The following is a 14,643-nucleotide window of genomic DNA, read 5'->3' on the forward strand; positions in this document are numbered from 1 at the left end:
GTATTGTTTCATTTAAACTTAATCCTAATCATCCAAAACGTCAGAACGTCATGGAAGGTGAACCAAGCGAAGCCATGAAGTAAACATCCTGACGGACGGGCTTCTTTCACTCGGTCCTGAGCTCACACACTGCTCATTTTTGGACTCCTGCCCCCTTCTCTTCCACGAGGAGTTAGTGCAGGAAGGGCTGCCCTTCTTCCCATTGTTCCTTTCCTGTTTCTCAGAATCCCTCGCCTGCTTTTCTCCACTTGGCAGGCTCGCTCCCACAATCAGGCTTTCTCACAATGTTCTACCTCTCCGGGTATGAGCCCTTCTGCCTCCACAAGCTCACGGGAGGCAAGGCCAACGTGAATGTTATGTTCCTGGGAAGGACTGAAATTGTGGATTCCCAACGTTAAAGCAATCTGTCTTCTATCGTTTGTCGTTCACACAGTTTAGCGACTCCTTGGCAAACAAAACCCGCACATTGTGACAATGGTGGGGCTTTCCCTTGCTCGTAAGGAACATTTATTATGTCTTCTGAAATCTGAAAGGATTATTTTCAAATATCAAAATAACATACACACAGCGGTACTTTTATAACTTGAAAATGTCCCAAGCCTTTAGGACAATCTAAATGTTCTTCTCTTAATATGTGAAAACGAGGTCTATTTTCAGTAGGAGTGGAGTATGTCACGTAAGAGATACTCAGCGGAATTGCCAAGTGCCTTCTTGAAGGGGAACGTGAACTTCCACTCAAGGCCACAGGAGCAATAGAGCTGGAAGGAACCTTCTTTCATTATATTTTGGATGACTGCTTTCCATCTACTTTCTTCAGGAGAACCCATAAGTAGTGAACACTTGCATAGAGCTGTCAACGTGAACGATGAAGATTTGCTGCTTCGAATACTACAAGGAGGGTGAGAGAGCTCTGCCTTTTAAAAACTTAAATTTTTTTTTTTAAATGCCCAGTAAGTGTTTAGAAATGCGTTCATGCAGCTTAACTTTATTTTCCTAAAATTGCCCACGGCTTTGAAACTGGCTCCAAAATTGATCTCAGGTGACTGGTGTGAGTGCAGCATGGCTCTTAAAGATGACCGTAGACAGCCCCATGTAAATGGTACATTTTGTCATTATTTAATGAACATTGAAAACAGATACGACAAGTCTGGGTGTCATATATTCTTCCCAGAAATAACTTATGACTCTTGCTTATATGCTGTAGCATTTAGGCAAATTTTGCCCCTAAATGCCCGCGTCTAATTCCTGGTGAAATTAAGGAATCACTAAATCAGCTGTTTCTAACTCAAAAAGCTGATAAAACCCTAGAGGGAAAATGTTGAATACAGTTGCCGCCAATGAGATACTTGAAGCTGTCTCCCAAATGAAAACAGGACAACGTTATCTAGATCGTTTTTGAATTGATAGTGTTGAGTGCCTTAGAAGACAAGTCATGTGTGAATTGAGGCTCTGTAAGTTGGAGAAGGTTCCCTAAAAACGCCACAGCTTCTAAGCTTCTATTGAAGAGCTGGGCTCTCTTTCTTTCCTTTTTTTTTTTTTTTTTGCGGTTACACGGGCCTCTCACTGCTGTGGCCCCTCCCGTTGCGGAGCACAGGCTCCGGACATGCAGGCTCAGCGGCCATGGCTCACGGGCCCAGCCGCTCCGCGGCATGTGGGATCTTCCCGGACCAGGGCACGAACCCGCGTCCCCTGCATCGGCAGGCAGACTCTCAACCACAGAGCCACCAGGGAAGCCCGAAGAGCTGGGCTTTCTTCTTTGAGCATCAGTGCTTTATGCCCAGTGGGTGCAGTGGGGACCAGGCTGGTGTTGGGTGGAGCTGAGAGCCTGCAGTGAAGCCACTGTGTCCCCCGCTAGTTTAGAGGGGCCGTGCTCTTCATAGAGGATTTTAGCAGATTACGTAATGGTTCTGAATTGAAGGAAGTGCCTATTTTAAGTGAAATTACAGCAATTTCCTCTTCTTTCCTTGTGAATTTGAATCCTTTAAAACATTAGGCAGGGCAGTCTAAGACAACAAAAACTTAATGGTGCAGAAGGAACTGGAATTTTCAGGAAAGTGAACCATTTTAACCACCTGTGCCCTGAAAGAGAAGTCAGCTGTGAATCCACAGGGAGCCGTGTGGGCACGTTCATCTCTTTTTTTTCCCTTCTGTGTTTCCCCCAAGCAACGTGAAGGTTGATGTTCCCAATAAGTTTGGCTTTACCGCTCTGATGGTCGCTGCCCAGAGAGGATACACCAGGTACGGCGCTTCCCTCTGCATCCCTTAGGGAGGGGTTGAGCCCCTCGCTCCTCCCAAAGGCTCCTCTCAGGACGGGGACAGGAGGGGAAGGGCCGTCGGTGGGGGAGGGGGGGAACCCAGCTTCAGTTCTCTTTCCAAAATTGAGCCATGTAGGGGCTGAACAGAAGCTCAACTGCTTTTATCATAAAGTCACACAACATGCAGGAGAGGGTATAAAAATGTATAATCATGTGATAAGGAAGAGAGGTAGCCATTTAAATTACATTTTGCAAGGTATTTTATATGTCCTGGGAAAACTGGTTATTCGAATGTGAATTTCTTTAAAAAAAAAAAAAAAGGGGGGGGGAGGGATATTCATTCTAGAAAACAAATTTCCCTGATAGGTTGCTCAGATATAATTTCCACTGACACAATCTATTTTCTCTACTCCTCACGGAGATACACATAAATATTAAGAGCTTATTTTTTCCAACATATTTATATTTAACTAAAATGCCATTTTTAAAGAAATAGAAATGGATTTTCATTAGATTCTACCATTTGAAAATGTATTTCCAATGGTCATTAAAGTGAGAGTGAGTTAGTTTCATAGTCTAACTTGTTCCATGTGGTATAGTTTTTTGTTTTCAGTGACTAATTCACGTAAAGGGTGAAAAACTGGGTTTTTTTTTGGTGTGCAGAGGCAGTTTCTTGGTTTAGTAATGCCCTGTCTTTAAAGCCAGCTGCCTCTGAAGATGGAGAAGAGAGAGTTGCCAGGACAGGTCTTAATATAGAGTCGTTCATTTTTACTGGGTTATCGTGGGTTCCTATTCATCAAAGCTGCTTATCCAGCGACTCTGAAATTTGTCTTGTTTAGGCTTGTGAAAATCCTCGTTTCTAACGGCACAGATGTGAATCTGCAGAATGGAAGTGGCAAAGACAGGTAGGTATGGAACATGCCCTAAACTGTTCCCATACTTGTATTACTAGGCTTGGGTTTTTGATTTACCCAAATATTTTCTTGTTTCTTTTGACAGTACTGAGAGGTGATAGGTCTCAGAGGAACGATGGCAACTCAAAAACTGGCTTATTCACTTGTCCACTTATTCTTCCAATCAACAGGGTATTTTGGGGGGATATCCATTATAATGCGTCTGCCTTCCCTAGCTTGAGCCCAGCAGACACTAAGCGCTCAGTAAGTGATAGTTATTGAAGCAGTTTTCTCCAGCCGTGTGCTGGGCATTTGGTTGTAAGTGCCTGTGGCACTTTTTACCTCCCTAAGGGCTCTCATTGCATGTCGCCTGACTCTGTTAACTAGAAGTCTTCGGTGTTTCCAAGGAAGCAAAAGGCATTCACGGAGATACAACCCAGTTACTTCCCTGAGGTGAAAGGGCTGAGTGCCTTGCAGGAGAAGTTTGTGGAAAGAACATGATACTTGGAAACTTGTTCTTACAATGATGAGAGAATGTTGTAGAAAGACCTAAAAATAATCACTAATCTAGTAATTAAGTTTAATTAATTAATTCAAATCAACCAATATTTATTGAATGACTACCACATGCCAGGCTCTGTGCTTGGCACTTGGGTAGAACAGTGAATAAAATGCAAAGCCTTTGCTCAAGGAGCTTATAGTCACGTGATGTGTGCCGATCAAAGGTTTATGCACTGCAAACTAGTATGTAAGGAGTAGCTACAAAACACTGATCAAATATGGTAGGCCACAAAGAGGACATCAATTTCTAAAATCAGAAAGCCTACCTACCACACTCTCTGGACATAGTGCAGCAATAGATTTTAGTAACATTGAAAAAATCACTTAAGTTTAAACAGTAGTTTTTCAAATAACTCTTAGGTATTTTTGGAACTAAGCCATCAATTCAAGAAGTTTGAAAAAATAATAGTGCCATTTTAAAAAGAAAAAAGAAAAACTTGAGAGGTATGAAAGAAGAATTTTTAAAAAGTAGAAATTGATTATAAAATAAAGATTGTTGAGAAATGTAAGAGCTACCTCTTAAACCAAAGCTACACGATAAAATGGACCAATTTTGTAAATCTCAGAGGAAAGAAAAAATTAGAAATCTGAAAGGATTCATAACAGTATAGAGCAAATTTAAGCATGAAAAGAAAGTGGTACACTTGTATCTAAAATAGATTTGATCAAATCATTGAAATGGGTACTTTTTTAGCGAAAATTTAAACCATCAAAATCAACTCAAGAAGTAGAACATCCAAAACAGCCAATATCCATACAAGAAATTAGAAAATTTATTAAAAGATCACCTCCAAAATAGCCTCTGTGGTGGGTCTGTTCTACCAATGAGCTTGTTCAGATTTTCTAGGTACGGATAATAACCTTGAACTTTTCCACAGCAGAGAGGAAGCTGGAAAGCTACAGAGGATAGCCTTATTGATAAAATCTGAGGGGGTTCCCTGGTGGCGCAGTGGTTGGGGGTCCGCCTGCCGATGCAGGGGACGCGGGTTCGTGCCCCGGGCCGGGAGGATCCCACGTGCCGCGGAGCGGCTGGTCCCGTGAGCCATGGCCGTTGGGCCTGCGCGTCTGGAGCCTGTGCTCCGCCGCGGGAGAGGCCACGGCAGTGAGAGGCCCGCGTACCGCAAAAAAAAAAAAAAATCTGATAGAAAGAAAGCTATTTGTACCTCTTTATGTGGAGACATTTATGTATCTCTTCCATCCTAGCTAAGGGATCATACAGGAGGGTAAGGATGTCTAGATCAGGAAATTTCTTCATGCTTCCCATCAGTAGACTGAAGGTGAAAAAAAGCCTGTGTGTGTGTAACTGGTCCTCTGTCTCTTTTTTTATTTTTAAAATGTTTTCTTATAGCAATGACTTTTGAGGAGACGGGATCAATTATCTTAGAGGATGCCCTGTATTCTTGATCTGCTCAGTTGTCTCCTAGGTGTGAAGGAGGCATTTAACTTGTTCATTATTTCCAATAAAGTTAAAATTAGGTTTAAAGGCTTGATTGGATTCAGGTTAACACTTTTAGTGAGAGCACTTCAGAGCTGGTGTTGTGGCTTCAGTCTGCCTCTGTCAGGCCTGTGATGCAGGCTGCCCCCCAGTTGGTGATTCCACTTCTCATCCTTTGGTGAGCGTGTAACAGCTAAGTCTTTCCTTTGTAAAGATATAGCTTCCCATTGCAATTAGAAAATAATCTATGGGTTAGAAATTCAGTACAGTGTGAATATCCTGTTCTCCATGAACTTTCATCCAAAAATTTTAGCATCTACTGTGATCCTTGCCTGAATCAATTATTTAATTGGGACTTGCCAAAAAGTGATTTTCTAACTCCATGATTCCTCCCATATTTATTAGCTGTGTAGTCTCCTGTTAACAAGAGCTTTCCCTCATCAACTGGGGATGGACGACATTGTATTCTATAAAGACAACATAAATGTTTATTTAAGTACCAATATTTAGAGTAAGGAATTGGTTTAATAGTTATCTCTAATAATGTCCAATGAGATTTTTTTCTTTTTCTTTTCTGAATATCATCATGGACTGGTAGATGTTTTTAAATCCAACATTTTACTCTATTGCAGTGATTATTCATTTTTTGGAGGTATAATTCACATACCATAAAATTCATTCTGCTACAATGTACAATTCAGCCTTTAAAAATATATGAACAAAGTTGTGTAGCCACCATCACTGTCTAAATCCAGAAGATTTTCATCAACACAGAAAGAAGCCCTGTATTCACTAGCAGTCACTTACCATCTCCTCCTTCCAGCTTCAGCAACCGCTAACCTGCTAGTTCTCTCTCTGTGGATTTGTCTATTCTGGACTATTTCATATAAATGAAATCATACTATGTGGCCTTTTGCGTCTGGCTTTTATTTAGCGTAATGTTTTAAGGTTCATCTACATTGTCGCATATATCAGTACTTCACTTCCTTTTTATGGCCAAATTATATTCCATTGTATGGATATACCACAATGTGTCTATTCATCAGTTGATAGACACATACATTTTATGTGAATAATTTTCATGGCTTTTCCACCCAAATTAGGATTTCCCTCTTAGATTTAAGCCAGGGAGGGTAAATGTAGACCTGAGTGTGGAGACCCCACTTATAGCCAAATGCTTCTTCTGCTGTGTGTTGCAGTCTAATGCTTGCGTGCTACGCAGGACACCTAGATGTTGTGAAATACCTCCGAAGACACGGTGCTTCCTGGGACGCTAGAGACCTAGGAGGCTGTACAGCTCTGCACTGGGCTGCAGATGGAGGCCACTGCAATGTGATTGAGTGGATGATAAAGGACGGCTGTGAGGTACGATTGTCCTTGTTAACTACACACGTAGAGTTAAGAACCTAAATGCTGTTCCGCAGGGTTTAGGACAAGTAGGGCCTTATGTGGATGTCTTTTGATTAGTTGAACCTAGAAAAGCTAAAGAAAGTTCTCTGACTTATGAGCAAGAAAGTTCCTGAAGCCTTGGAAAAAAAAAAAGATCGTTATAGAATTGTTATGCTAATGAGGCTTCAGATTGTCATGGAGGTTCATCGCGTGTGGGGGAAAAAGAAACAGTGCTGAATCCGGAGCTGGACCTGTTGCTTCTTCTACTTTGTTGATTCCTTTGTTCATTCCCTACACCAACAAAGCTTGATGGTGCCTCTACAACACACCAGATACTGTTGGAGGTGCTGGACGCACCAAGATGTTCAGAACTCTTACAGCCATACTGCTGCTTATTGCTTTTAGAATTAGATTATTTTTATTCTTGGGTTTGCTTTAAAGATTAGTCATTAAAAAAAACTTCCGAAGAGCAAACACTATATCAAGAATAGAGCATTGCAGGGGCTTCCCTGGTGGCGCAGTGGTTGAGAGTCCGCCTGCCGATACAGGGGACATGGGTTCGTGCCCCGGTCCGGGAAGATCCCACATGCCGCGGAGGGGCTGGGCCCGTGAGCCATGGCTGCTGAGCCTGCGCGTCCGGAGCCTGTGCTCCGCGGTGGGAGAGGCCACAACAGTGAGAGGCCCACGTACCGCAAAAAAAAAGAATAGAGCATATTCCAGCTCTCCTGTCTTTGCTTTGAAGCAGGCATGTTGGTTTGATTCTGGTTTCATGTCATCAGAAAGCACAAATTCTACTTGGCCAATGGAAGTAGAGTTGTTTGGACTCTTCTAAAGATATTTGAAGATGGGCAAATAGAATTAGCTCCATTAGGGTAATTGCTGTTAACTTTGAAAACTTTAGAAGATTTCAAAGAAGTTAAATAAAAATTTCAGGGCATGGAAATAAGGAATGATGAACAAAATTCTCTCCTAATTGTGATTGCCAGATGGTGTAGGCTACTGAGAAGTTAAACTGATGACCTGGAAAATAAACTCGAATGGAGAAGAGTTATGTCTCCCGGAAGATGTCTGTAGATTTGTCCTAGTTTGTCTCTGAAGTGTGATTGAGCAAAAGCAAGGCTTAAGTTGTGGGATCTCACTGGTTCCTGCTGCTGCTTTGAGAGGGCTGAGAAGAGGACCCCTTGGAGGAAGAACCTCAATCAAGATAAATCCCTTTTATTACATTTCTTGTTTTGTTTTAGACACACGCACAAAAGGTCAGAGGTATCAGCCTTCGCGCCTTGGTGGTTAGGGCCCACACCTGCCTTGGGTGGTGGTGACAGCCACATTCCTCTTGTTTGGTTTATGATGAATTCTGCTCATGCTTTGGACCCAGTAAAAGTCTGTAGCTGAAAATGAAGTTTGACCTTTGCTGAAAGAAGGGCAGGTCTCTGCCATCAACATGTAATACTGGAATTTTGGAAGTGTAGTCTCTCTGGGCTTTAGTTATGGACACACTCATTTGGGCTGAATTCCATCTTTTTCTGTAACCCTGGAACTCCATAAATGTGTCCACAAAAGATTTCTGTGTGGCTGGTAGATGATATCAACACGAGTCCCTCTCTGTTCTTGGCAGGTGGTTGATCCGATGCTTTGGAAGACAGTGGGTTGGATCTGGGAGCAAAGTGGGGCACTGTCACCCTCTTCTCGAATCGAATGATCTATACTGAGAGCGAGTTGTTTGCATGGGGAACCATTTCTACATTTAATGAGCCATGTGACCTCAGGGAAGTTATTCGACTTCTCTGGGATTTGGTTTAAACATTTGTGAACAGGAATAAAAATAGCTACCCCTGTTTCACCCTCAGGACCAAAGAGAAAATGTGTGTGGAAGCGCATTGGAAATGCATAAAGTACCTTGTAGTACGAGGTGGTTATTTTATTATTATTTAAATATAATGGAATGGACCTTGCTGCCCAAAGGTTATTTGTTATTTGCAAGAGGAAGAGCTGCACATCTTAACGGTGCTGCGGTGGCTAATCTCATACACACAAATCACCTGCAAGGTCCTAAGGCCCTACTGGCAGCTCCTTGTTTGTTATTCCGGTCTGATGCTTCATACTAAAGCTGCAGAGAGCTCTGAGTAATTCTTCTGAATTAGACCTGTGTGTGCGTCCATGCGTCCGTCTGTGCACACGTGTATATGTCTACTTCGGTACCACTCTTCACGGATGGATGAGGTCCTTGTTGGGATTGGAGGAGGCAGTATCTATATTTCATTATTCTAGAATATGTCTTAAAAAGCGTGAAACTGAAGGATCTTAATGTCGGGCAGATTATTAGAAATGGCCCATCTTACTACCAGGCAAACTACATTTTGGACGAGGCTTTAGGTTGGCTGACTTTTCAGACTGGGTTTCATGTAAGAGATCTGGTTGCTTTGTATTTACTCCGGCTGTAGTTCTCCTGCTTAAAATGAATACCTATCGGTAAGTATCAGGGTGGGCGTTTATATTACTGTCCTGTTCCAGAAGGGGTTTAAAGCCGCTTACAAAGACGCTTAAAAGTAAGCAGCAGACACCCTTTAAAAACCAGACGAGGAAGTTAGGCACGAGAAAATAAGGCAGGGCTCACATGGGGCCAGGGAGGAGGTGATTACATTTCATTTTTCTGTCCCATCTTTTTTCCATTTGAACAAAATGTAAATGAAGATGCCAGTGGGTGGGGAGGGGCCTCCTGGGGCCTCTCAGCACCCTCTAAAGTGGCCCAAACACAGCTGCTCACTGTGTAAATGTGAATTGAAATCACGGTCCAATCAACTCTCACCAGGTCTAGAAAGACTGCTATCTAAATTGTGGGGGAATTTGGGCAAGTAGACATTTCCTTATAAGTTTCTGATGAGTGATTTTCAGGAAAAGAAAGTGGGCTAAGAGCCACTCTCCCTGTGGCTCTCCAGGTGGACCCCACGGACGCTGGCTCGGGGTGGACCCCGCTCATGAGAGTCTCTGCGGTCTCGGGGAACCAGGAGGTCGCCTCTCTGCTGATTGACGCAGGCGCGGATGTGAACATGAAAGACAAAGACGGGAAGACCCCTCTCATGGTACGCCTTGCTACACACAGCAGCCTGGCTTGACAGGTGGAATTAAGGTCAGAGCTGGCCCTGTAACAGAAATTCTTGAGAGTGCAGCCACAGAAGAGCACTGGGGGGCTTCCCTGGTGGCGCAGTGGTTGAGAGTCCGCCTGCCGATGCAGGGGACGCTGGTTCGTGCCCTGGTCCGGGAAGATCCCACATGCCGCGGAGCGGCTGGGCCCGTGAGCCATGGCCGCTGAGCTTGCGCGTCCGGAGCCTGTTGCTCCGCAACGGGAGAGGCCACAACAGTGAGAGGCCCGCGTACCGCAACAAAACAAAACAAAACACTGGGTTTTGGTTGCGTGTGTATTCCCTATCGGCCTGTGAATTAAGATATGGCGATGTCACCATAGCATTTTTTGGGGTGTGGGGGGGTCACTCTAGTATTTTTGTTGTCTTTTGACAGCTTTCTTGAAGGATTACCAACCCCAGTCCCTGGGGCCATTTTAGGATCAAGACAAAGAAGTGCTGTTCTCTGTCCTGGTTTGGCCTAGGACTTGTCAGGTCATCCCACATGGAGAAAAGCAGATTTCCTTTCCTCTTCCCTTGCAGCTGCCATGGCGGTGCAGCGAGGTCCACGCACCCGTCCTGCAAAGCCACAGCGGCCCCAGACAGCTCTGACCCTTAAGTGTGCTGCTGGTGGGTGTCCTGGACCTGTCCCACCAGGCAACCGCTTCCGCTCACCCCCACTGTTTGTCTCCTAGGTGGCCGTGCTGAATAACCATGAAGAATTAGTCCAGTTACTTCTTGACAAAGGGGCAGACGCAAGTGTGAAAAATGAGGTATGTAACTCCATCTCCATCTAAGGATTTTTTCCTGGTGAGGAGAGAACATAGATACAAAAGAATTTTTCTTGTTTTCTCTTTCAGTTTGGCAAAGGTGTCCTAGAAATGGCCAGAGTTTTTGACAGAAAGGTTGGGATGTTCTTTCTGCCTTTTGAGGCTCATTTTGCAGCACTTAAAAAAAAAACACAAAAAAACCCAAACCTTGGATTACATGCACCTGTTTTTGTTTATCTAGAATGTAGTCTCCTTATTAGAAGAAATGAGAAAAAAGCAAATGCCGAAGAAGTCATCTATTCGCTGACCGGGGCACCTCTTACCTCCCTCCGAAAGCCAAGTGAAACGAAGCAGAACGGGACTTGGAACTAGACAGCTGAAATTCTGCATCTTTGAGGGCTATACATTTGATTAATTATTTGGTGAAGATTCACAGTACTTTTGTAACATACGACTGTTCTCACTTTGAAATACATCTTTTAACCCAAGTACGCGTGGTGGTGGTGTCGTCATCGGGCGTCTGTAGAACGGGGATATTTTCTTGTTCTCGGGCCTTTTGGAGTTAGACGTGAAGCAAAATATTTATGTCCCGGAGCTGCACAAACATACACGGGCCTCCCACTTCCCGCTCCTGCCCTCCAAGCTGTCCTCCGAGCCACTCCAGGACCCGATGGAAATTCCTTCTCCCATGTGTTTTTAATTATGTCCTTCCTTCCCAACCTAAGGCCTTCCAGGCCGTGTGGTCAGGCTGGTGCGCCCTCCTGAGAGACGCTCCTCCTGAAAGCCCAGGAGGCCACGTGAAGAGTTTTCCACTCAGCCGTTGGCCTCACATCAAAGCACAAGATGCATATTTCAAGACTCCGATTCTGCTCCATTAGAGCAGTCCTTTTAGAACAGACCTGTCTGAGGATGTGTTTGCGTACACTCAGGCCCGGACAATGAAAGAGTCGGCCTGCTGGCCTGTTGACAACTTTGCCAAAGAGGAGTATATTATTACATCGAGTCCTCGGAGCAGAAAGGGTTTTGATGCTGATCACTCAGTTCTAAGACAAGTAGGACTGAACAGGTCTGCTGGTTGGGAGCTCAGACACAAACGTGTTCGAGCTTTAGTTTGGCAGACACACTTAAAAATCAGCCAAGAGGGGAGCGAGCCGACCGCATGCATTTCGCGTCTCCAGAGACAAGCTGGTTAGCTTGACCCCAGGAGAAGACCAGCTACAGAGGTCTGCACGGGATTGGAATTTTCTCTGCAGGGAAAGAGCAATTAAAAGGTTATTTAAGTGCCAGAGCTCTGGGGGAAGGGCATAGAGAAGAAACACACCATCAGTTTTTTGATGTTGGCAATTCTCAGCTTTATTCCATACAGCTAGACTGTCCAGCTTAGGACCTGGATCTGTGGCTCATATGCGGTCCTCTCCTTAGATATTTCACTAGCGTTTTACCTTTCGTACAAATGCTTATTCCTTTAGATTTGTTGGAATAGATTTTAAAAATCTCTCTAGGGCTTCGCTGGTGGCGCAGTGGTTGAGAGTCCGCCTGCCGATGCAGGGGACATGGGTTTGTGCTCCGGTCCGGGAAGATCCCACATGCCGCGGAGCGGCTGGGCCCGTGAGCCATGGCTGCTGAGCCTGCGCGTCCGGAGCCTGTGCTCCGCAACGGGAGAGGCCACAACAGTGAGAGGCCCACGTACCACAAAGAAAAAAAAAAAAAAAAACTCTCTAAAAATCAGAGCATCGTCACGACGTTCCAAGGCTCCTTTTCCCCCCACCATGATCAATGCTGACATTCACCTCAACTTCATTCCTTGGTCTGTTGTATATAATATTCATGACCTACGGGAAGAGGGCACACCCCTTCTTGTGGAGGTCAACCTTGGCCATATAACGGGGCTGACTTTGGTCAATGAAACGTGAGTGGAAGTGGCTCCTGTCCCTCCGAGAGGAAGCTTTAAGAATCCCCAGGTCCCTCTTGCCTCTGCCACAAGACAGCCGTGATTCGGATGGTGGCCGGTCCATCAGCCCAGGGTCCTGAGACCAGAGCGAGAGCTCACCCAGAATGGACATGACATGTGAGTGAGAAATAGCCCTTTCATGTCCTAAGTCACTGAAATTTAAGAGTGGCTTGTCATCTCAGTGTAACCTAGCCAAAAATGACTGCTTGTAAGGTCCTAGCTTGTATCTGTGAATTTAATTTTCCACTGAAGCACCTCTCAAGTCCTTTGGTTTCCAGTCTTATTTTACTCAGACTTTAAATTTTTATCTATCTACCTACCTTTCTACCTATCTATCTATATTCGGACTTTTTAAAATTCAGGAATGGATATTGAATTTTATCAAATGTCTTTTGTAGCATCTCTGGTTATCATAATATGGCCTATTTCCCTACAAGCTATTAATTTGCTGACTTGGACTACTCGATTTTTAAATATCGAACCATCCTTATATTCCTGAGGTGATCGCATCGGGTCACAGTGGCTGCTGAGTTCTATACGCTCAGGTGCTATGTGTGTTTGCTTTTTAATCTTTTTCCTTAATAAGATTAGATGGTGGTTTATCTTGTGTTTTTAATTTTCCCAAGGAAGCAACCCATGCTTTTATTAGCTTCATTTTTCCCAAGTAATTTATACTTTTTATGTCTGAATTGGAATTCCCTCTGGATTGGAATCTCGCGGGAAAGGGCACGAGCAATGGACTGTCACAGCATCCCAGGTGAGTGCTTCTAATTCAAGGTGTCTGAGAAACATGGCTGTAGTGTTATCACAAGTGGTTTCATCTGCCATTTGCTAGATAATCTGCTATTCAGCTTGGACTCAAGAGTCATTGCATTTCTAGGGTATAGATTTTCTACTTTTAGTGCATTATATATATATATATATATATAAAATCAACTGAGCTACGTTATTAACTATGAGGTCTTCTATGTACTTATTTTTTGCCTGCTTGGTTTGTCATGGGTAGAGGGTGGTAAGAATAAGGACACTTGTTACCATTCTGTAAATCTATTTTTCTCGGTATTCACTGCAGTTCTTTATGAAATTGGATGCTAGTTAAAAAAAAATTTGTAATGCATTCCCATTGCAATTAGATTTTTATTCTGGATATGCCTGATGTAAATGTTTCTAATCCTGCTTGCTTTCTTTTTGAGTTTCTCTCTTCTATAAATAAGGTGAGTTTTTATGTATCACATCATTCAAAAAAGTATTAGGTTCCCCACCCCCCCACCCCCCACCCCACAGTGTGTGTGAAAAGGCATAAAGGCAACTTCTTCCATCCTTGTCCCATCACGGGACTGGCTCATGTGGACTGCAGCATGCATCCCCCGACCCTCCAGCTCGCCATCCTTCTTAGTTTCTTATGCATCTATAAATGAATGAGAATATAGATACATTTTTCTACATGAGAGTTCCCCCTCCCCCATATTGGTAACATGCTCAGTCATGAATGAGACACATCTTTATATTAACCTGTATACCATTTATTGGATATAATATGCGTAACATTGACTTTTTTCTATGGAAAAGCAGGTTGTGTTACCTGTAGACCCCCAATATGAGAAATGTGTACAAAGGTAACAGACTGTAACATAAAAAGGTATGTGAAAAAAATTAGCAAACCAAAGCATGATAAATGGATGAAGCACTATAAAAATGAATGTACTGGTTTAGTAGCTTTGTACTGTGCTGCATAGCCTGTAGCCAAGTTTTACAGAGTTATACTTATGTGCCACACACATTCAAACAATGCACCTCCCTTAAAACCTCCCCGCTTGACCTGATAGACGGTACAAGAGCGCAGTGAGCTCTGATGCTACTTGTCCTGCTTGGACTCTTCGAGGGTTTTCTCTTTCTAGTTTGATATATTTTTTCTATCACTGTCCTTCCTACTTAAGTACTTGCTTATGTAGGCCATGAACATAGACATCATTCCACTTCTTTGTAAAACTAAAATGATCACATGAGATTTATCCTTTTATTCTGGATTTACAGTGTGCTAAATTGAGAACTAAAAAATTATCTTATGGAAGGAGAATCACAGGGAGAATACAGGACATGTGTTTTGGAGATGATATGGAAACATCAGGGTTGGTTACAGAGGATTGAACCTGGAAGGGCCAAATCACATTGAGGATTCCTTTAACTGTGTGTTAAATCTTATGGCTGTCACAATCCACTATTGAATATTATGACAATTTTATATGCAGTGTTTCTTCTCCTAATTTTTC

The 14,643-nt window shown here is 43.4% G+C and overlaps 1 protein-coding gene across 1 annotated transcript in view; it reads left to right on the forward strand.

The window, feature by feature from the left end:
• The window catches only part of FANK1 (fibronectin type III and ankyrin repeat domains 1), a 114,054-nt gene extending 103,147 nt beyond the window's left edge, over positions 1-10,907 (forward strand). The window contains exons 4-11 of the mRNA XM_027112918.1: positions 818-899; positions 2,164-2,238; positions 3,095-3,160; positions 6,344-6,509; positions 9,470-9,613; positions 10,348-10,425; positions 10,513-10,557; positions 10,664-10,907. Coding sequence (XP_026968719.1) covers positions 818-899; positions 2,164-2,238; positions 3,095-3,160; positions 6,344-6,509; positions 9,470-9,613; positions 10,348-10,425; positions 10,513-10,557; positions 10,664-10,729 — 722 coding nt within the window. The 3' untranslated portion in view covers positions 10,730-10,907. The remainder of the gene's footprint in view (positions 1-817; positions 900-2,163; positions 2,239-3,094; positions 3,161-6,343; positions 6,510-9,469; positions 9,614-10,347; positions 10,426-10,512; positions 10,558-10,663) is intronic.
• The last annotated feature ends 3,736 nt before the right edge of the window (positions 10,908-14,643 follow it).

This window comes from Aethalodelphis obliquidens, unplaced genomic scaffold (genome assembly GCF_003676395.1).
Source record: "Aethalodelphis obliquidens isolate GAN/ISIS:26980383/991018 unplaced genomic scaffold, ASM367639v1 scaffold11, whole genome shotgun sequence".
Classification (NCBI taxonomy): domain Eukaryota; kingdom Metazoa; phylum Chordata; class Mammalia; order Artiodactyla; family Delphinidae; genus Aethalodelphis; species Aethalodelphis obliquidens.